The sequence below is a fragment of the Anguilla anguilla genome, chromosome 4 (genome assembly GCF_013347855.1).
Source record: "Anguilla anguilla isolate fAngAng1 chromosome 4, fAngAng1.pri, whole genome shotgun sequence".
NCBI classification, from domain to species: domain Eukaryota; kingdom Metazoa; phylum Chordata; class Actinopteri; order Anguilliformes; family Anguillidae; genus Anguilla; species Anguilla anguilla.
Window position 1 is genome coordinate 37842977 of NC_049204.1, and position 23869 is coordinate 37866845.

At 39.8% G+C, this 23869-nt stretch overlaps 1 protein-coding gene across 2 annotated transcripts in view; it reads left to right on the plus strand.

Annotated features, from left to right (window-relative positions):
* Window positions 1–22243, plus strand: part of LOC118225303 (6-methylsalicylic acid synthase-like) — a 29012-nt gene extending 6769 nt beyond the window's left edge. For both annotated transcript variants that reach the window (XM_035413481.1, XM_035413482.1), the window contains exons 2-7: window positions 1561–1633; window positions 3332–3485; window positions 3814–3974; window positions 14487–14690; window positions 15054–15235; window positions 16353–22243. In XM_035413481.1, the coding sequence (XP_035269372.1) occupies window positions 1576–1633; window positions 3332–3485; window positions 3814–3974; window positions 14487–14690; window positions 15054–15235; window positions 16353–21884 (6291 nt within the window). In that variant the 5' untranslated portion in view covers window positions 1561–1575 and the 3' untranslated portion in view covers window positions 21885–22243. The remainder of the gene's footprint in view (window positions 1–1560; window positions 1634–3331; window positions 3486–3813; window positions 3975–14486; window positions 14691–15053; window positions 15236–16352) is intronic.
* Window positions 22244–23869: the final 1626 nt, after the last annotated feature.

Below are 23869 nucleotides of genomic sequence, written 5' to 3' on the forward strand. Positions count from 1 at the left end.
TGGACCCCCCCCAAAAGAGGTAAAAACAACAGGTCAGTGGCGTCACTAGGGTTGGTGTCTAATGACGCCTCTGATGGGAAATATATATTGCAATATTTACGATTACAGGTAAGAAGGATATATGAATGTTTCGACCCCCCAACCTGTTGTTTTTACCTCTTTTGGGGGGGGTCCAAGTCTTAATTAGGGGGGTCAGAGTCAGACCCCCCCCAATTCCCCCCGTAATTCGAACACTGTATTTTTGTTTCACCTTGCTGCTAATTTAAATAAAGCTGAACCAGTCATTGGCATGATCCTAGCAGTAATAGCGTCCTGTTATGGTTTTCAGATTTTCTTTCATAGTATACCAATTACTTGGAGTCAAAAGTATTACCTTTACATCAATACTTGGGCATATTTATATATGTATGTATGGACAAACGAAGGTCTTATCTTATATTTTGTTTTTCAATCTGGCTAATTCAAAGCTAGCCAGTGACAGGTTGAGTCAGTTAACCACAAAAACACGAACTGGAGTTTTGTATGATTGTCATGAGAAATACACAAGATGAATTGAAAATTCCCTTGAAGTGATTATAAATAACAACATTTCTAAAAATGTTGTCTCGTCCCCATGCAACAATATATAGTAAACAATTGAAATGTTTGTTTCATCTATGTTGCTTTTTGTTGTAAGATTATGTACTGATTATTATTATTGGTTGTGACCCTGATTACTTATCAGCACTGTTTGTTGCTTATAAGTAGGCTACATATTAATGTTAGATGGTATGGCTAAGAGTGTCCTATAAATGCTTAAGCAGAGACATGGTGAAAATCTGGCCAGTTTGTTTGCTTTTATTTGATTATTGTTTATATTTTATTATACTTTTATTATACTTCATGTTTTGTGTCAAAGGTTGGGACACAATTCTCTGATAACTTTATCTGATAAAAGTAGTTAATTTATAATTGTAAATGCCCATACTCTAGAAATGTACATTTATTGTACTTAAATACATAAAGTTGATGTTCAAAAGCTTGAAGCATGAAACTCAAATAGTTTGGTAATGGAATTATGTTAATCTTTGTTGCGATTCGGTGAGTTAAAATATAAAATATCGATAGCCTAATGTGAAACATCTAATGGGTTTTTTCCACAGGCACGCAGAGGCTTCATTGTGTAGCAACAGGTGCAGATTGCTCATGTGTGTTCAGATTCAGGTTTAAATTAAGGTCATAATACTCTTTTTGGGGTTAATCCTGTTGGAGTGAACGAGTTCTACACATCCTTCGTTAATTATATTTCACTCTTAAACCACAGGAAGCATGGAATCCAAACATTAAACAGTCTGCCTACCATATCACCATGAATCTGTCTCTTAATTTTATGAATTACTCTTATATGTATTTTCTTCATATTTTCGCTTCATATTTTTGAATGCACAATTTGTATTTTCTTATTTATTTTTGCCATTTCTGCTGATATTGAATGCTACAGCCATGAATAAATTAGTTTTTAAATATGTTCCATCCTGTGAGTTGTGTAAGATATAATTTTCACACTTTAATTTTGTGAAGGAGTGAAAGCTGAAAATGGCGGACTCAGATGAAGAGGTTGCTGTTGTGGGCGTTGGTTGCAATTTCCCTGGAGGTGAGGTATCTGCCTTTCAGAATGTTGTCAATATAGGCTGCATTTTTTGGGGAAAGAAATCGCAGTGACTTATTTCACTGTATGCTGGCAACATATTGTACAGTTAGTTAATATCCTTCAGGCAACTGAAACTTACGTCAAAAAGGGGGAAATGAAAAAGTCAGGTTTTAAAGATATTTTAAATTCTTAAAACAAATGACAGCACAGTCACCAAGTTCAGCTATTGATCTGATTTCTCTGTGCTTTTTCATATTGTATTAATTGTGCAGAAAAGAAATGTTTGTGTGTAGTCATCCCAGCCAGTGTACCAATGTAGGCTACTTTGCCTGTTTACAAGAAGATTTAGGCATAGCTTTACACATCTGTGTAGTCCATCTAACTAAAGGCAAGGTGGGCAAGGTGGGCAAGGTGCCATTTTTGCAACTTTTCAGTCTTGCAGTAAGGTTGTGGTGATTAAAAACTGTGTAGCACGTTTTTCTAGACTACAACCCCAACCTTTATTATTATTTTTATTATTGTTGTTATTTACCTCCCCAGCATTTAATGGCATAGTAAATTACAAATGCAATGGCCTTATGTAGCTTTTACAATTAACCTTGAGTTAATGTGAAAATTAAACTGATGTATTATGTTGAGGATTATGAAAATTAATTTTTAAAAATTAAAAGTAATTTGATTTCTTAAAACAGAGTATGATGCAAATAAAGTGCAACATTCTATGGTAGCCTTGTCACAATTATTTAGGCAACATAAAATGTTGGATCATTTTCAAAATTATAACAGTGATTGGCATATTTTGAATAACATTGAATATCAATATTGCCATTTTCTCAATATGTTTGATGATCAGGATAAATGTAAGCGCTATTATCTGGCAGCATAACTTCAGGGCTACACAGTAAAATGATAGAGATAATGATGATGATAATGATAAATTGTTCCAATCTCCAGTCTTAACTTACAGCTCAGATCCAACATCTGTCCAGCCAGCAAAAAAATAGGTATTCAAAAAATGATTATACTCAACTCAATTATGGAGTATGCACAGTAGATGTTCAGTTCATTGATCTGTAGAGTCCCAATAGCCATAGACCTAATTTATCCACAGCTTGTTTAGAAAGTACTCAGTTAAAATAAATGAAAACATTAAAGCAGTTATTTTTAAGCACTTTTAAAAATTAATGTTCTGCATTTATGTAATGCATCCATACCACCATTTTAGAGCTATATAGTGACATAATCTATAAAAGTTTGTTTTTCTTGTTTTTTTTAGCACTGATTTGAGTAAATTCAAGCAGACAGACAGCATTATGTGTATACTTTTACAGCAAGCCTTTTATTTTTGTTCCTGCATTTCAAGAATATTTTTATGTGTACATTTCTATAAATGAGGGGGGACCAGATTGTAAATAGAGACTGTAATCACTTATGAATGTTATGAATATAGGAAGTGTCCCAGCCTACCATAAGCAGAACTGTGCATGTGTTCCATGGCAGAATCAAGCTTATTATGTCTCTTTGTACAGAACTCCTAGATTTTAAATCAAATTCCACATGTCTTTCAACATTAACATAATCTTTACAAAGATGCCATAAAATAAAGGCGTAATTCTCTAAATATATGCACTTTTTAATTGCCTAGAGAACTAATGGATGGTTATCTAATAGTGACAGTAAATATACTCCTGCATCTGCCAGGTGAAGGACTTAGCAATTTCTGGAAGATTCTGCTGGAAGGAAAGAACTGCACAGTGCACATTCCAGATTACCGATTTGACCCAGCATTCTGGTATGATTCTGATGACAGCAAAGCTGGGAAAACACAAACTGCCAAAGCAGCCCTGATTGATGGGTAAGCTACACGTTCCCTACAGTTACCTTTATATTTTGAACTGCATATTTATGAAATGCATGCAGCTGAGATTTATTCCTTATAATAACCAAAAATAGAATTGTACATTAGTGTCATATCCAATATATTTAAATTGTTCATGCAATGTGCTCTTAGAGATTTTCTGATAGAAATAATTGTTTCATTTTTCTTTGTAAATCAACTGTTAATTTTATTTTCTTGAAATTGAACATAGTGAATTGAGCAGCAAGTCAACACAAATCTCAATGTATCTCAAAGAAACACAATGCAGTAGTGAAATAAAAGTGCTGAACAATTTAATACCCAGGTTAAATGAGTTTGACCACAAGTTCTTTGGAATCACTGAGACGGAGGCAGACCTCATGGATCCCCAGCAGAAGCTCTTGCTGGAGTGCACCTACAGAGCACTGGAGAATGCTGGGATACCCATGGAGAAGGCCAGTGGAACCAGAACTGGGGTTTTCATTGGTACAAACGATTCATTTTTAGTGAGATAAAATATGTTTTCTTTCAGGGGCATTAATTGGTGAGGGGACATGATTTTGTCTATCATTGTCTGAATGTGAATGCCAGCCCTATGGCCAGCTTTTAAATACATTTAGTGTTTTTTCATGGCTCAGTGCGTCTCAATATTCAGCTTCACAAAGATTTGAGTTATTAATAATAATCTGAGCTTTGCAGGGGTCTCTAAAATAACTAATGTTAGGTGTAACGTGGTGAGGATCTATGATGAAACCTGACACGTAAAGTAGTTCAAACTCAATCGAGCATTATTGAGGAACATTCAATATGGAAACCAGACATTCACTCAGTTTGATTCACAATAGCGAATAGGGGAGAAGCCCTCCTCCCAACCTATTCCTGTATCAACCCACACTCTCAGACTATATACAACATTACAATATAATGACAAAATGTTCAACATTACAACATAATGACAAAAATATCCAACATGACAACATAATGACAAAAATGTCGCTGTGAAGTCATCCCAAATCCAACTGCAGCCTGCAAGGTTGGTGCACATTCTTGTCCTGGAAACATGCGTCTGAACGGAGACACGCAGAGAGAGATAGCCCCCAGAGGGTAGACGGGGATTATTGTGCCCCATGTTGGGTCTCACCCTTGTATTTTCTTAACTATTTAATGCGGAACCACACCGGAGTTCCAGTCACTGGAAGCAGCTGATGGAATCGTGAGCATGTGTGGTCCAGACCAAATTTGGATAAAATGTCTTCCAATTATGTTTTTCACCATGACCTTGTATCCAGGTTGAACCAGGCATGTTTCTTTGTCCTCAGCCGGGTCAGGTCCAGTTCTGTGATCCAGTGAAACACACTTAGGACAAAAGCCTGCAATATCTACCTATACAGTCACCCATTACATGCAATTTCCCACCAATACACTAACCACCAGGAGTCCTCATGGGTCAACCTGTTAGAATTTCAAAGGGTGAAAGCAAATTAATTGTTAATAAATATAAAGCCGTGTTTCCACCGCAGGAACTTTACCCCGGAACTAGGAACCTTTTGAGGAACTCAGTGCGTTTCCACCGCAGGAACTAGGGTCTAGATTTAGTTCCGGGGGCTTTATTTTACACCCCAAAAAGTTCCTGCTCGGGGGGTAGTACTTTCCGAAAGTACAGGAACCTTTTGGGTGGAGCTTGCAGCGCTGAACATTTCTGATGGTCGAGTACTCGCAGCATTTTTTTGTGTTTATTTTCAGCCGCCATGTTTAAAAATATGCAGCCACAAACCAATTTATTTTCATAATAACTTCAAATCAAACTTGTATGTTATGCGGCGCAGTAGCCTAGTTTTGGTTATAGCCTGCCAACATCTTGGAATTATAACGTGTGCTCTTCTGTTCTTTTCTTGCTTTAGTATTCGTTTTATAATTTTTTTTTATAAAAAGCATTTGTGGTGGGACAGCATATTACGTACCAAAACATTCAAACGGATTAATTTGGTTGCTGAATATTTTCTTCCGGATTTTCTTTGTTAGCCCGTTGTAACTGACTCAAAACGTTTGATACAGTTATGTGAGGTATGCGGTAGTTCTGCGTAATTCACATTGGTGATACAGTAAAAGCAAACTGGAAATCACCTTCCGCACTTTTTGTCAGGGTAAAATAACAGGTTAATTCTAGTAATCGTACCTTTAGCTTTTTCAGACTGCCGTAATTTTACTCTGCCATTCTTCAATTCCACAAAAAGACCAGGAAGACTATGGACTAATTTATGGTGCATGGTTCGCATCTGGAGGGCACACTTCGCTGCTCGGCTAGCAGTAACTTCGAAGGAAAGCAAACGGTGGCTGTACCACTACTAATTTAAATTTTCACACAAGTCTGAGTTTTCGTTCTATTCTTGTCATTTTGCGATTAGCCTATATGGAATTGACGATGAGAAAGTAATCAAACAGAAAATTGTTTACAACGTGTGCATGTTTTCTGCTGTTGTTGCCAGTTATATTGGAAATGTGAATGCATTCTGTCGCCTCGGATGTCAAGACATGAAAGTGAATGTTCGCATAAAAACATAATGAATGTGTTTGAGAGGATATATAAAACAGTTACAATCTGACTATTGGCCTGTTATATCCTATTTGTTGCATAACAACGGTCCAAGTTCAACTACCAACGACAGTTTTGCTTGACAACGGTAAAATATGCCCAAACGGCTGCAGAAAAATATTTCAATTCCAGGTGATTAAATCGATAAAAATAAATAAATACAAAAGTAACCATATATAGTCATTGTTGGTAACCCGTTGTATATAAGTGGAATAAACCCCTCCGGGCTGTCCCGGTTATTAGAAAATAATGTAGGCTACTTCGGTGATAGTATGGGGTTACAGAAGAAATCATAGTACAGATGGACCGACGACAACGTCGCTTTTTCATACGTCAGTGGGCTAATTTGCCTAATCTTCGCGGGACTTTAGACCGCGGTGGAAACGCAGACAACCATGGGCTGAAGGAACCTTTTAGTTCCTTGAAAATTAGTTCCTGGGACTAAAAGTTCCGGGTACTTTTGGTGGAAACGCGGCTTTACTCAGTGTTAATTACTCAGTCCCGCTTTCACGGAGAGGAGCACGGCTGGTGGCTGCGTCACCCAGTCTTATCCTAAAATGGAGAACAAATGATTAGTTAGTTTGAATTGATTAGTTAGTTTCTTGTACCAATGTTAGTTTCTTGTACCAGTCCCCCATTTTGTATTGGGGGCTCTTGCCCTAGTCAGGAGTCTCCTACAAGTTCAAATGTCACACGTCATTTTAAAATCCTTATGCTTACATCCTCTATTCTCCACATACAAACACTTTCAAACACGTTTCTGTCAAATCCCTACTTGCAATTTCCCTGTAAATCTCACTGGCTATCCAGTGCATAACTTCCTGCCGTGTTTGAGCAAGGTCCTCAGCGTCTCCCACAGTACTGCAGTAAAGGCAGTGTACTACCTTGCACCAAAAGCCTTCTCTCCTGTTCAATACTTCTGTATTTTACTTCCATCTTTCACAAGTGCTTGAACCCTCCAATGCTACATACTAGTTCCTCCATCTCTGGTGTATTTACACGGCCTCGGTTGCCCTCGGTAACCCCACTGATCACCCACAGGTACATTCACGGTATTAACAAAAGTCTCATGCAAGATGCTACTTTGAGAAGTAAAAACGATCCATTACCTCAGTGTCAGCTTGAAGCCAACATTGCTCAGCGTGTATTTTACATGAGAAACAGTGGAAAGGATGGTGTTAGGATCTGCCACTAGGGGTCAATCATATGTGTGCTACCTTTTTTATTTATTTATTTATTTATTTATTTATTTATTGTTACTCCCTTATCTTGGGCTCATAAATTAAGAATATTTAGGGGCTTATGGTGTCCACGTCCTTATGCTATTTCGTAAAATATATGCAGCCCATGCCCAATAGATCACTACAATCTCTCAAAGCTTAACCAATTTCTCCAGCTTTGTTTCTAAAAATGGGAAGACTACCATCAATTGCCACAGTCAGGAAATCACCACTGTCTCTACTCAATTCATTCCCTGAATTACTATAAGCTAAATACAGCAGCGTATCTCTAAAGGCCCATTCTTACCTTGTTCCCTAGCAGAGAACACATAGCAGCCTTCCTAACCTTCTTCACTTAACCTCTCTTTCACCATTTTTAGTCCCCACAATTGAAAACTCTTCAGAGATCTGTAGATTAGTCATTATTAACAATAAACAGCTAGTACATGGGTATAAAATACTTGTCTGTAGCTACATCCCTGTGTGTAAGAGAGTTGCTAAGGGCAAGTAAAGTATGTGTCTTGTACTTTATCATATTACACAGAATATAGGAGACATTCCTATTTGTGTTACTATTTTATCATAAATTCTTTTAACTTTCGTGTCTCGGAACCGACAGAATTCAAAGTCCAATCATTAATTTGTAGAAAACTACTTCATGAGGGAAAAGACACCACAGCAGCAAGCTCTTCAGAAAAGTTAGACTTTATTTGCACAGGTGCATAAAGCCGGATCAATTCCACCGAATTGAACCTCGATTGTCAGTTTCACATTCATTTTATACACAAATGTACCCCACAACTCCCCTTAACACATTTCTAAAAATACCAGCCATCTGTCCTTCTTGGCACCGCAATGATTTTGATTTCCTGCTCTTGGGTCGATCTGACCTTCTTGGCACCACAATGATTTTCTGTTCTTAGGTGATAACGTTATTGTGTAATGTTACCCCAACTTTCCCTTAAAAAATATTAGTCTTTATTCTGTAATTTTCCATTATGCATACAAGTCACAGCCTCCTGTAATTTTCCATTAAGCATACAAGTTACATAGGGGTCACTGTAAAATATTAGTCTTCTAGCACAGTTGATCAGTTTGAAAATATAAGTGTATGGTTAGTATTTGATTAATGTTTTCTGCTGAGTGAGTAAGTGTGGTTTTTTTAAGCCTTCTGCGTTCTCTTGCTTTTTTCTACAGTTGATACTGCGGTTTCTTGCATTTCCATAAGCTTAGCTGCAACTACTGATATAGGTTTATTGGATTACATATTGATTATATGAGTGTATAGTCATACATGTGATGTATTTCTATCATGAAGCATCGAGAGTTTGATCAACATTGATGGGAATACCCTAACTTTAATGTGTGAAGACATCTCAATCATGGGGAGTCTCAAAATTTTCCTACATAACCTTACTCCATTATTTCAGGCTCATATAGTGTCCGCAGTCCTTAGGCTATTAGACCGGAACCTCAATCAGTTTATACTACTATCTATGATCATTCTATTATGTTACTTAGGTTATAAATTCTTTCGACTATATTGTGTACACTTCATATAACAAACATACATTGCATATTTGCCTTTCTCTTAATTATTTTTCTGTTGGGACCACCATACGTTCAGTGCCTCCTCTGAAATTACCCCGGAATCATTTTTGCTGGGGAATGGGGGGTTAGTTCTCATTGCTTTCCCATATCTTTTAACCATAGATTTTAATGCCGCTGCCATTAATTCCCCGCATAAAACCTCTTTCTCCGTCATCATTCCCGTAGTTGGTAGCCCTTCAGAATTACGCAGATTAGCTATTATGAGCCATTAACTACACGAAAGGAAAATATGCGCTTTTACGATTCTTTTATATTATATGGGTGCTACTTTTACTCTTTATTTTATCGTTATTCCCTTATCTTGGGCTTCATAAGTTAAGAATATTTACGCGCTTATGGTATTACAGTCATTATGCTATTAGTCCGGAACCTCAACGCGTTTATGTACTGCTCCGATTCTATTATATTATATACGTTATATTGGGATGGCAGGTATGCCATCCCGCCAAGTTACGCCTTGGCGGGGGCATGCCCCATACCTATACAGCACAGAGAGTTTGGCACTTTTCAGGGTTCCCCAGAGAAATAACCACAACAGCCACAGACACTCCACCCTTAAAAACATTCAATTCTGTACATTCTGATCCCATTTCAACAGACAGATTTCATAAATAACTTCACATGTCCACACAATAAAGCCCCAAACTAAGGGGATTTCGCGTTTTCTCCTTCTTCTTCTTCTTCTCTTTCTTCTTCTTCTTCTTCTTCTCATTCTTATTTTTCCTGCCGCCTATCCCACTAACAAAATGTCTCCCCATTGGACATTTCACTGACACCAGCCAAATCTTCACCTACACGACCCAATCAAAAACGCGCATACACACGCAAAATACCCATACCTTTTTACTCTGAAACATTCCCCGGTTAAATAGCTAGTCCACCTTTGGCCTAGTGGGCAAGGTTACAGTCTTGGGAACACGGGGTCCTAGGTTCAAGCCCAGCTTGGAACACCTTTCTTTAAAGGAGTAGCCTACCATGGTGACTTTCACACTTTCTCTGTTTTATGTGCTATTTCCACAAGAGGCATTGAAGAAACACAATGAGTAAAGTATTAAATATGTCCGTTCTGTATTTTTGGAGAAATATGCGCTTTAAATTTATCGTCCTATTTTCAACCGGTTGAGAAAGTTCTCAACTTGGTGCCTCACGAACACAGTAGCCTAACCACTCCCCTTTTCACGCCCCGGAAACCCATGGATAACTGGAGACCCATAGTTTGCGCCGCTGGCTTACGGGCAAGACAATGCAAATATTTCACTAACGTTAGGTTCACGTAAATTAGAGTGCCCTTTAAGGACTATTAGATTATTTCTGGTTATATTCATTTAGCTAGCTAGCTAGCTAACATTAGCTAACTAGGTAGTTCGCTTTCATAAGGCAATGTTATCGATAACGTTAGCTAGCTAGTTTGCTTTTATGAGGACGTTATAGTTGTGCTTTTCTCTTAACTTGGCTAGCTAGCTAGCAAAAATTATAATTGTATATAAGTCAACGTCCTTATCTTAGCTATCTATCGATACTTCATATACTACTAAGCTAGCTAGCTTGTGAAAAGGCTCCCAAAAATAGCGCTTATCATGGGGGTAGCTATGGTAACGGGGCACGGTCTGTCAATCATAGCTAACTGACAGTTCTCATTACCACGCCCAGGGTGAACTTTTATAGTGGGAAATTTAGGCTTTAGTACATTGAAATGACTGAATAATAAAAAAAATTATGCACATTTGTTTTGTTGTTTCCTAAAGACAACTGGGAAGTGTCACGTTCAATCACCATGTTACTCCTTTAACCTGCTTCGACCCTCACTAATAATTGTCTACTACTTATCAATTATTGCTTTTGCACCATATCTACCCGCCGTTCACCGTTCAGTTATTAACCGGCTACAATATTGCTAAGCCATATGCATTATGACGTACCGTCTGTACGTTCAGTTATTAACCGGCTACAATATTGCAAAGCCATATGGATTCGACAGGAGCTCTTCTGTGCTTACTGGCCTGTGTTCTTCTTTAAAACCACCGGCAGGTTTGCTAATGATATTTCACGCATTGCATAGCTATGGCATGGTGCTGCACTAACGAAGTCACAGACTGGTAAACCTCCGTTTTAAGGCTTGAATCCCGACTCGCCCTCAGGTAGATCATTTCCTCTTTTACACTAACGTTTTCTTACGCTTATATTTGCTTTACCAAAACTCACTCACGGCCACCCATATGCATTTCATGACGGCAAATGTATTCCTTTTATTAACAAGTTACACCAGTTCACCACTGTGCCATTTCTACTAGCTATATTTCTTCACTTGGCTACCGTAGCCTACAAAACCTTCTTATCAGCAAACGCCACGTTTCTACATTCATGTTACCTCGCCCTGTTCTCTATCTAGCCACATACAAACAATTACTACGTATGTACGTTCTGCAACTCCGCATTAAAACATTACATTTAAAATCATGATTCACTCATAAATATAACTACTAGCACTGAACATGCGAAAAACACATTAGTGCAATAGATTGCACAGGTTATTTAACCCTCCACTTCAACAACTAACATTTAATACAGACTGTTATATATACCGTTTGATGAGGAAACTAAGCTCGCTCATGGTCACTTCATTTACTTCGCACTATTGTCTGTGATCATGTCAACCTTCACCTACATGCCCATTCTGCTAAAAACATATTGTTTCAACTACGCAATTTAATCATTTCACCTAATTTATCTCACACTGCCTGCTGGGACATATGCGTCTGCTCCTATTCTCCACTATCACCTTTTTCGGTTCTAGTTTAACAAAACAGCAAAGAGGATTCCTACCTACAGATAAGCCTATCAAAATGCCTTATAAACCTTACAAACACTAAAAGTGCATTTTCACGAAATAACAGACAACGGAGCAGGACAGAAGGGTACACAAGTTGCGACCTAGGCAGCTCTAATTCTACGGGCTTACTGATTCTTTTGTCAATCAAGGCTCATTGGATGCCCGTCAAATCCGTGAGTAGCCTACATACACTGGCCATATTTCACCTTTTCAGATGCGTTTTTACAATTACGCCACCGCACCAATTGTCACAGCCACTGTTTTACATATATAGCAAACCGAAACTGCTAAACGTAGCCTACACGCTCATCAGACTGTACAAATTCACACAAGGATAGCCATAATCCACAACCGTTTCTTACAGGGTCACTTCGCATTTCTCACTCTCGTAATAAAACACTTTGCAAAAAGAAATGATATCTCATAAAAAACACGTTTTCAACGTACAAAAATGCCAAGTTACTCACACATACAAGACATACACCGTCAATAACTCATTCATTCAGACTGCCAAAATCCAGGCCTGCCATTAAAAGTATTGATATCGAACCTGCGACCTTTCGGTTACAAGCCCAGTTCTTTACACACTGTGCTACACTCCGTCCCCTCCGTCTGTATATGAATTTCAATGTGTTCCATGAGGCAATACGAAATATTCGACACTTTGATCTGACACAAAGTTTGCATGACATTGTAATATGGTGAGATTACAAAACACAGGGCCAAGTGACTTGAAAGAATTGAGGAAATATGGGGTAGGATTGCTTTGGAATACATGTTATTAAATTTCGGTGAGGCAAGATAGCCTATATTGTTTGTAGTACCGTAACTTGGCGTCATTTTGATATCAATACTTTTAATGGCAGGCCTGGATTTTGGCAGTCTGAATGAATGAGTTATTGATGGTGTATGTCTTGTATGTGTGAGTAACTTGGCATTTTTGTACGTTGAAAACGTGTTTTTTATGAGATATACTGTATTATGTACACTTTATATCACGAGCATGTCACGTAGACCTAACACAACAATACTAGACTTATTATGTAGACATTACAACACCGATGGAGGTCCGAACAAAACAACATTGAGTGCACTTTCACGCAATCACTCGCATTGAAAAACAACTTTCACACACTTTGGCACACAGCCCAAGTTTCACAATTCACCGTGTTGCTCCGAAACACTTAGGCTACTAACAGCAACCAGCATGCCCCAAAAACCAGCAACACCAAAGCCTGTCCAACAAGTTATTAAACAGACGCTCCCTCGTCTGATGGTTCCAAACCGAAACGTGTCTTTGTGTCCACTCCAGAAACACACGTTACTAAACAGCTTAAGGAAAGTGGACGCAACTTCGCCCTTGAGCCCGACGTGGCTCGGAACGTGTCCTTCTGTCAAATACCGACACACGTTACTGTTTAAGGAAGGTGGACGCTACTTCGCCCGTGAGCCCGACGTGGCTCTGAACGTGTCCTTCTGTCAAATACCGACACACGTTACTAAACAGACGCTCTTTTTGGCGTAGTGGACCCGACGTGGTCCAAAACGCTACGTGACTTCACCCAGCATGCAGACGTTAATAAGGAAGGTGGACGCTACTTCGCCCATGAGCCCGACGTGGCTCGGAACGTGTCCTTCTATCAAATACCGACACATGTTACTAAACAGACGCTCTTCTTGGCGTAGTGGACCCGACGTGGTCCGAAACGCTGCCGTGCTCTAATTCAGCACGCAGACGTTACTGAACAGATTGACGCTTCCACGTACTCTGTTAATACTGCTAGCACTACCATGACGTTAACATTAAAAGACAAACTCATTATCAGTTGTTACATCAAAGTCCTGTCCACGTAATTATTTCTTAAAATACTGAACAGGAGTCACTTCCAAATTGCACCAAGGAAAATCAACGCCTAATGAAGGTGGTAAGTTGTGTTTAAGAAAAGATACTCACCTTCTTGTTGATTCTCGTTGTTTCAGGTGGAAGATATTTCCTGTCCCTTCATGGTCGCCAAAACTGTTAGAATATTTTGCCCTTATTCGTGGAGTCAAATGCAGGACGGTGAAGAACACGCTGACAAAGTTTCCTCAGAGGATTTGATGTTTAATTCAATGTGCAAGGGAGAGACAGACCCAGCACATTCGGGCGCTGCGCTGAGAGAATCTCTGCCGATCACGCTGTGTGGTGTCTGGATATACAGTTTGCAGTCATACATATTAAAAGGTTCAGTTAAGAGGCAGGCCAGAGACAAATGGTCTTGTCCCTTCCTGGGGACCCTCGCAGCCATTTAGCATAGGAATGTGACATCCTTGCTGCAGACACTAGAGGTGTTATACTGAGACACACTACAGAGGGGCTAGACACAGAGGCATGCAAACTACAGACACAGTAATGGCAGAAACGGAAACACAATACACTACATATAATATATATATGTATACTAAATAAAACTGGGAACCTATCGGTGGTGAAGTGCAGCCATACTGTCATTCACTATAGAATATAGAATATTTATCTTGTTAATGTAAATAATACTCATTACATTGAAAAATGCATTATTTGTGAATAAAATAATTGTTGTTGGTAATGTATCAGTGACCCCACAGATGTATATGATTTTACTGCTTTCATGGGAGCTCTGACCCCTCCTTATGGGAGCTCAGCTCCCACTGGCTCCCACATAACTCAAACCCTGTTTTTAACTGTACAACTGATTTCCTGAAAAATAAAACATTTATTTTAGGACTGATGAACAGGGACTACGAGGCAATTCTGAATAACAGCCCAACCACCATAACCCACTACAATGGCACAGGAACAGCCATGAGCATTGCTGCCAACAGGATCTCCTACACCTTCAACTTCACTGGACCCTCGCTTGCTATCGACAGCGCCTGCTCCTCCTCTCTAGTGGCTCTCCACTACGCTGCCCAAGCCGTTAGACAAGGTCTGTTGTCTGTTCTCTCTGTTGAACCTTTTTCTTAGTTTGTAGTATTATTTTTAATTGATCTATTTGATACTTCACTTCAAAACATATGGACACATGGGATCTATAATGCTCACACTGATTCAAGACCATGGTTTAATGTCTTGTTTGCTTGGCTGTCTGTTAATTGCATTTAAAGGAATTACCAAATCCAGTTTTTCAGAAGGTAGTTTTTTGGCAAAGAAAACAACACTAAACTCAAACCTTTCTGTACATTTTTGACATGTTGTGACAGCAGTTATAGACTGACCCAGAAGTAAAATCTGTATTCTGTCTGTTTGTGATGTCATGTTGATGGTTGAGCTACCCTTCTTGTTTCTCCAGGAGACTGTGAGATGGCTGTCTGTGGTGGGGTCAGCTGCATCCTTGAGCCTCGGGTCTTTGTTGTTCTCAGCAAAGCCAAAATGATTTCACCCGACGGGTCCAGCAAACCTTTCTCCAGCAGAGCAAATGGCTATGGGAGAGGCGAAGGCTGTGGGGTCATCCTGCTCAAGCCACTGAAAAAAGTGAGGCAATAATACTGTGTTTGTAAGAACATAAGAACACGTAATGATGAGAACAAGCAATTTAGCCCTTCTACCTTCACCATTCCCATTTACACATGTATATTTTTTATCAGCTCACATAAAATAACCTTAATATAGAAAGTCAAAAATCAATGGAGCTAGCTTGGTCATTATGTTAATGTATCGGTAGTTACATAACAGACTAACTTTACATAATTAGGAAGGAGATCACTGCACATCTACCACTAAACATGCTGATCCGGTGCTTCTCTGAGGTATCTGGTAAACTGAGATAAAGGAATCAGTCTGGAGCTCTCATTGCAAACAGACTACAGATTGTGAAAATATGCAATAATAAAATATGTAAATTTTAAGCAATATTTCCCCAAAATGTCTGGAGCAAAATGACCATTGTTTCACAAAATGTAACACATCATGAAATTTGTGATCACAAAAAATTGATCAATGACATTTTCCATCCTGTAAAATCATGTCAGTTGTAGGCTACAATACATATTTTTAAAGTATATCTGCAGTATCATCTGTTACTGTTACATTCAGTTTCAGTAACATAATAAATTTAACAAGATTCGAAAGAGCCTGTGTCACATTGTTAAATGGAAACAATCAAGTTCCTTTGCTGAAGGAATTTGACTTACCTACTTGGTGGTGTGTTAAAAAGAGCACTTGTCTCTGCTTCTGAATCACCATATATATTGTGTAATATTTGTCTTTCTTTTTGATCCTACCATTACATTTCCGCCCTCAAAGCTGCGTGTTATGCACTAGCATTTGTCAATTGAACCTTCAATATATGAAGATAAATGTCTTCCTCATATTTTGAATTAAACATGTTCAAACAAGTAGTAAATTATGTAAATCACTTTTAGAAGTGGGGTAATTGGATTGCCGACAATACGTCACCAAATATTTAGAATTATCTTGCATATAGTATAAATAGTTGCAGACTCGTGAGTGTGGTGTTACTATGAATTAGAAAATTTGAGAAGCCTTTGTGATTATAAACATCTATGTGCAGCTATGAAAGGAGCCTAGGTGGCACTGCCATTAAATTCCTGTGTGATATCGTGATTTTCCTTTGTTGTCCTGTGTGCAGGCTCTACGGGACTTTGATCATGTGTGGGGCATCATAAGCAAAACTGCTGTCAATCAGGATGGCTGCACTGTCAGTCCAATCACCAGGCCGTCCATGGCCCAGCAGGAGGAGCTGCTCCACAGAATTTACTCTGCAGGGTTTGATCCATCACATGTCCAGTACATAGAGGCTCATGGGACTGGAACCCCGGTAGGGGACCCAACAGAAGCAGGAAGCATTTCCAGAGCCATTGCCAAAGCCAGACCTCCAGGAGAAGCACTCTGCATTGGCTCAGTGAAAGGTAACATCGGACACACTGAGTCAGCAGCTGGAGTGGCAGGACTCATCAAGGTGCTTCTGATGATGCACCATGAAACCATTGTTCCCTCTCTGTTCTACTCTGAGGACAGTGCCAGTGTTGATGCCAAAGCCTTGAACCTGAAAATTCCCACCAGAGTAGAGAAGTGGGAAAAGACTGGCGCAGCAGGAAGGGCTGCAGGTATCAATAACTTTGGGTTTGGAGGGACCAATGCGCATGCTATAGTCAGAGAGTACAGGCAGGTGGATTATTCTATACCCACCAATCAGGATTCAGCAAAACTCCTTGTTGTGTCTGCAGCTTCTGAAAAGTCATTTGGAATGATAATTGCAGACACAAGTCAAGAGCTGGCCACAAACAATGCAGTAGATCTAAAATCTCTGGCATATACATCGGCATGTCGAAGAAGCCACATGAAGCACAGATATAGAAGAGTGTTTCTGACATCCTCTCGCAGTAACTTACAGGAGCAACTCAGTTCAGCACTGAACAAAAGCATTGTGCCATTAAAGTCAGGTTTAAAGTTGGTTTTTGTGTTTTGTGGAAATGGAGTGACCTACAGAGGCATGTGCAAAGGACTGTTGAAAAAGGAGTACGTTTTCAGAGAAAAAATGAAAGAGGTTGAGAACCTGTACCAGAATTACAAAAGCACTAACATTTTGCAGAAGCTGGAAAATGACTATGACAATGATGATTATTTGAAACCAGATGTTGTCCAACCCATTCTCTTTGCTATTCAGGTTGCCATTTTCAGCCTTCTAAAGCACTGGGGTATCAGACCCGATGCCATTCTTGGGCACTCTGTAGGAGAGGTTGCTGCTGCCCATTGCTCTGGTCTTCTGTCTCTTGAGGATGCAGTAAAGGTGATCTATTTCCGCAGTATGTTGCAGAGCAAAGTCACAGGAGGGAAGATGCTTGTTGTCAGTAAGATAGCCGTATCAGAAATCCTGAGGCTCCTGCCTGCTTACTCAGGGAAAGTCTGCTTAGCTGCCTTCAACAGCCCTCAGTCCTGCACACTATCAGGTGAAGCAGATGCAGTCGAAAGTCTTCACCATAAGCTGAAGACCTCTTTCAACGACAAGAATCTGTTCCTCCACATTTTAGATGTCCCTGCTGCTTACCACAGTCATATGATGGATCCCATCCTGGACCAAATACAGGGCAGTGTAGGATCTTTGCAAGAGAATGAAATGGAGGCAGAGTTGTTTTCAACTGTGACTGGAGAGAAGTGTTCTCAAGGGGATTTTAGCTCAGGAAAATATTGGGCCAGGAATGTCCGTGAGCCTGTCGCATTTGAACAAGCTTTGAGATCAGCAGCCAAAGACAAGAAGAACATAGTCTTTGTAGAAGTAGGTCCAAGAAGAGCCCTGCAAAGGAACATCATGGAGACATTGGGGAATGACATCACTGTGTTCCCCTCTGTTCAGCCAGATAAAGACCACGAGACACTGCTCATTGCTGCATCAAAACTCTTTGAGCTGGGGGTGAATGTGAACTGGGAACGTCTCTATGAAGGACAGGAGGCACCACCAACACCCTTCCCAAGGTATCAATTTGATTGTGTAAAGAAGGAGGTGTACTTAGAAGCAGTGAGGCAGGGAAATGAAATTGCATCTTGTGCCCTTCACCCAATAATAAGGCCCACAAAAAACAGCAGCACAGAGTTCACCTGTGATCTTTTCTCAGGTGCAACAAAGTACCTAAGTGAACACAAAAACAGTGGCATTGCCCTTGTCCCCGGTGCTCTGTATGTTGAACTGGCTCTAGCTTCCTTCATAGCCAGTATGAAGTCAAATGTGTCTCTCAGCTCACTGCAGCTCAGTATCAGTTTCCAAAGTCCATTTGTACTCAGTGAGACCTCCCCAAAAATGAAAGTACAGGTTGAACCATCAGAGAAAACAGCAGAATTTAAAATACATTCTCAGTCAGCTACCTATGCCTCAGGTGCCATTGAATGGAAAAATGGATCAATGGCTCCTGAGGAAAAGAATATCGCTCTGGATTTTGTGTTCAAAAGATGCCAATCAGTCATAAAGGCGGAGCAGGTCTACACAGCCCTCTCTCAGGCAGGATTTCAGTATGGTTCGGTCTTCCGACAGCTGGGAGATGTGTACTATGGGGAGGAGTTCAAGGAGGCTATTTCAACCTTCAGGGTTCCAAATGAAATAATGAGGCAGCTGCAGGACTACTATGTTCACCCTGTAGTGCTGGATCACTTTCTGCAGATGATGGCTGTTGCAGCCTGTAATAGATTTTCGTCAAGGCCTGGATTCCCATCCGCCATGGGCTGTGTCACCGTGTCTGGTCCCCTGCAGAATGAAATGGTCATGTATCTGCGAACAGCCAGAGAGACATCTGATGGGTTTGAGGTATGTGGCTGTTTTACAGACAAAGAGGGTCATGTTTTAGTTGAACTGAGACATGTAAGGATCACATTATTGGGAGGGGGTTCTTCTGTTGCTAAAGAGTTCTTCTTTCACAATGAGCAGCATGCCACCACTGAGGATGTCAGCCCCTGTCACAAACCAAAAGCCTTAGTTTTTGCTGATCAGTTAGGGGTGGCTGATTTTTTACGGCACTATTTACACTCAAGTTCTACTTTTGTCCAGTTCGAGGAACTTGGAAAACTATCCGACTTCAAAGTTACAGAATTGTTTACTGAATTCATGGTTCCAGATGGTGCCAGGAATTTTGAAGAGGTTTTGTTCATCTGTGGCTTTCAAAATCTCAGTGACTTGAAAACAGAAATGATCCTTGATCACCTGGTCGACTGCTGTGAGCTTTTCCGTGTAATTGTTCTTGAACTGAAAGCTGCCAAATACACCAACACTATCAGAATTATAACCTACAGATCAGCAGAGGGGACAGTAGACGGTATCAGTCCAGGTTTTGTCATTTCTGGCATGACTCGAGCCTGCGCAGCTGAACTTTTAGGTACGTCATTCCAGATAATTGATCTTGCCTCTATGACAAGTGAAGACCTCAGTTCATTAGCTCACGCTTTATGTTCCTACCCAGCCAGCAAATACTCAGAGCTGACGATAAGCAAAGGCCAGATTTATTCAAGTACAATCGCTCGCACTCCCCTTAAAACCATTGAGAGTCCTGAAATGGAGGTTTACTCTTCAGGGTCTGAGAATCTCATCCTGCAGACTGCTGACCCTTACAGAATGACAAAGTTGTCTGCAGTTCCTTGTAGTGAACCTGGAGACCAAATACAGAAGCAAACTGTTGAGGTTCAACTGAGTAAAATCTGTGTTCATTCATCAGATTACTTCCCGGTCAGTGTCTCTGATCTGGTCTTTGGTCAGACCATGTACTGGAACGAACACGTGTCACAGAACCACAAACTCCTGGCTCTGGACTTCAGTGGAACTGTTACAGCTGTCGGGAAGGGTGTGGGGAAACTGAAAGTAGGAGATCACGTTGTTTCATGTTACCCCATTACTGCATCCTCAAAGGTTGTGATTCCAGAAGCTGCATGCTATAGAACAAAGAAGCTGGCATTTCTCAAGGAAGCACCATGCATTTCCTTCTTTGTCTTTTCATGGGAAATCTTGCATCGTCTCCTTCCAAAAGTAAGACAAAAGAACAAGTTGGGCATTATTTCTCTTGAACCCGATTCAAATCTGGTGCATGTGCTAATGTTTACCGCAAATCAGTCAGGGTGGAATGCCATCGTAGGGACACAACTTAGCGGACTGCTACAAAACGTGAACAAGTGCGATGCATTTGTCCTTTTGCCTCCATTTGATACATCTTTGGTTGCTACAGCTTGCAGTGTTTCTACCACCAGAAACATTGTTTTAGTGTATGATAATCAGATGCCACCTATTCTTTTGCGAAACATGTTTCGAACTGATAGTGAAAATGTTTGTGTTCAGATTGTTCAGGTGGCTCATCTGTTCCAGAAAGCATACCTAAAGAAGCAAAAAAAATTGATCTACAGCTGGCTGAAATCAATGCGATTGATTGAAGTTCCGGTACTGAGAAACACTGTCTTTCAGAGAATGACTTCCGGAAGCATTGATTGCCTGCCTGTTCAGGTATCAAAATCCTACTTTAGCACAGACAACACATCTGTAGTTGTGCTTGATGGAAAAACCAAGGATGAGGTATCTCACCTTCCAATACAAGAGAAGCCAAAACAACTTTTCCTGCAGAAGTCTGTGTACATAGTGACGGGGGGTCTTTCTGGGCTGGGGTTTGAAACAGTGAAGTTCATTGCTCAAAGGGGAGGTGAATGCATTGCCATTCTAAGCAGAAGGTCTTCGTCTCATTTGCAGCATGAGATATCTACGCTGCAGAATCGGTACGGAGTGTCCATCATCAGCATACAGTGTGATGTCTCCCTTTCAGAGCAGGTTGTGAAGGCAGTCATTGCGATTGAACAGAGGTTTCCTTCCTGTCCAATTAGAGGGATATTTCACAGTGCAGTTGTTCTGCATGATGGTTTACTTGAAGCTCTTGACAAGTCACACTATGAAAAAGTGCTCAGGCCAAAGGTTAGTGGTGCTTTGAATCTCCATCATGCAACAATGCACTGCAAACTGGACTACTTTGTGTGCTACTCTTCCATCTCCTCTTTCATTGGCAATGCCACTCAAACAAACTATGCCGCTGCTAATTCCTTCCTGGACATGTTTTGCCATTATCGGAGGAGGCTTGGAATGGCTGCACAGTCCATTAACTGGGGGGCTTTGAACCTAGGCCTCCTATTGAACAAGGATTCTTTGCAGAGATTTTTGGAGACAAAGGGAATGATAGTGATGAATGTGGCAGAATTTCATGAAGGTCTGGAGCAATGTTTGTTGCAAAACAATGCTCAACAGGCTGTGTGCAAGTTCAGCTTCAAAAACCTTTGGAACCATGTGCTGTCTCAAAACACCTCCCTCAAAATACGTCTGACAGCTTTGGTAGAAGAAAAACTGAGAAACATATGCACAGAACCCAGAGACCAACTGTCAACATCACCCTCTTCAGCAGGGGACTATGTCAGGACCACGATCCGTGAGACTTGCAATGTAGACCTTCAAGATCTGAGTGATGATACAGCACTGGCTGCTCTGGGTGTCGACTCAATGGTGGCCATGACTCTGCAGAACCTCATCTTTCAAGAGACAGGAGTCAATGTTCCCCTTGTTAAGTTTCTGGACCCAAACAGCACTATATCTATTTTAGTATCAATCGTGGAGGAAAGAGACTTGTCAGTCATGGAGGAAAGAGACGAGTGACAACTTCAGAAAGATGTCCAAAAATTATCACTGAATGTAACTGAAAACAGGGAAGAAGAGTTCACACAGTTTTAGACATTAGGCATTCAGATTACACCCGTTTTGGGATAAGCTACTGTTTAAAAGAAAAATAATCCTTGTTTAAAAACTGAAAGGTAGAAAAACATTTTCAAGAATCTGAAAATAAATGTGAGAATAAAATGTAAAAATAAAGAAATACTGAACATAAATAATTTTAAAAGAAAGCAATGTAAAAAGCAGATGGTGAATTTAAAAAATAAAACGAATGAAAAAGTGCCCCATTATGTTGTTTGTATGATTCTATGACTATTTGTTTATTATTCCACTCTCCTCTCTCTTTTGCTCTCTCACACACAAAAAAGTTATCCTCCTCACTGCAACAGATCAAAATGAAAGTAAAACTGTTTAGATGATTATTATTATTATTATTATTATTTTATCATGTTTTTCATCACACTTCATATTTAGTACATTATAAGCAAAGAGATATTAATGAATGAAAAATAAACATGCACAGTTTACATGCACAGTGTATCAACCACTGCAATTACAATATAAATACATGGATTTTAGTCCAGCCCACTAATAAGATACAATATTAAAGCTGTTTGGCACGCAGATTATAGTGAAAAACTGCAATCCTAGACAAATGATTCTAAATGGTTGTTTTCAGTATTCTGTGGAAATACTGAGGAAGCAGCTGGCCAAACTAAAGTTTTCCAACTTCATGCAAACTTGACGAATTTGTTTATATGATGTATGTTCTATAGCAATCTACTGTCACATCCACATGACAGAGAGCCACCTAAATGGCTAAAATATTGCTAACTAGTTTTATATTATGTTTTATATTTAAAAAACTAACGTTTAGTTAGCAATATTTTTTTGCCATTTAGTATTATTCCACTAATGTTGTGTTGTTTTGCATTTAATAAGTGTTTACAAATACCACAGTATTGCTAATACTAAATGTAAGTAAGGAAGGACTGTGAGGGTTCAAATGTTTTAAAAAACAAACTAACAAAAAATAGTTGTGACACTAAATGTCCCCTCCCTAAGCTCAATAAAAAAGAAAATTGGCATCAAAATTGCAATAAATAAAAAGTGTGCGTGTGTGTGTGTATATATACACCCACCGGCCACTTCATTAGGTGACAGGAGTGGCACCCGATGTGGTCTTCTGCTGCTGTAGCCCATCTGCTTCAAGGTTTGACATGGCGTGCGTTCAGAGATGCTCTTCTGCATACCTCGGTTGTAACGAGTGGTTATTTGAGTTACTGTTGCCTTTTTATCAGCTCGAACCAGCCTGGCCATTCTCCTCTGACCTCTGCCATCAACAAGGCATTTTTGCTCAAAGAACTGTAAACCCTAGAGATGGTTGTGCATGAAAATCCCAGTAGATCAGCAGTTTCTGAAATACTCAAGCTAGCCCGCCTGGCATCAACAACCATGCTACGTTCAAAGTCAGTTAAATCACCTTTCTTCTCCATTCTGATGCTTGGTTTGAACGTCAGGAGATCGTCTTGACCATGTCAACATGCTTAAATGCACTGAGCTGCTGCCATGTGATTGGGTGATTAGATATTTGAGTTAACGGGTGCAGTTTGCAGTTGAACAGGTGTACCTAATGTAGTGGCCGGTGAGTGTGTATATATATATATATATATATATATATATATTAATTAATTAATTAAAGGGTTTTTTAAAAATACATTTTGGTTTCACCATGTAAAAATGACAGCATATTTTATTTAGCACATTTAGTCACTGACACATCCAAGCCAGACTCCTGAACAGTGTGTCTGATCTATCAGACAGGTAAGTGGGAGTTTTTTCTTCATTAGTGAGAATTCTCCGACCATCAAAGGTCTTCCTTGGCTTACCAGGCCCTTTGCGATTACTGAGCTCAGTGGTGTTCCAAACAGTAGATTTTGATAAGACTACAGTTTGCCTTATGTCTCTGA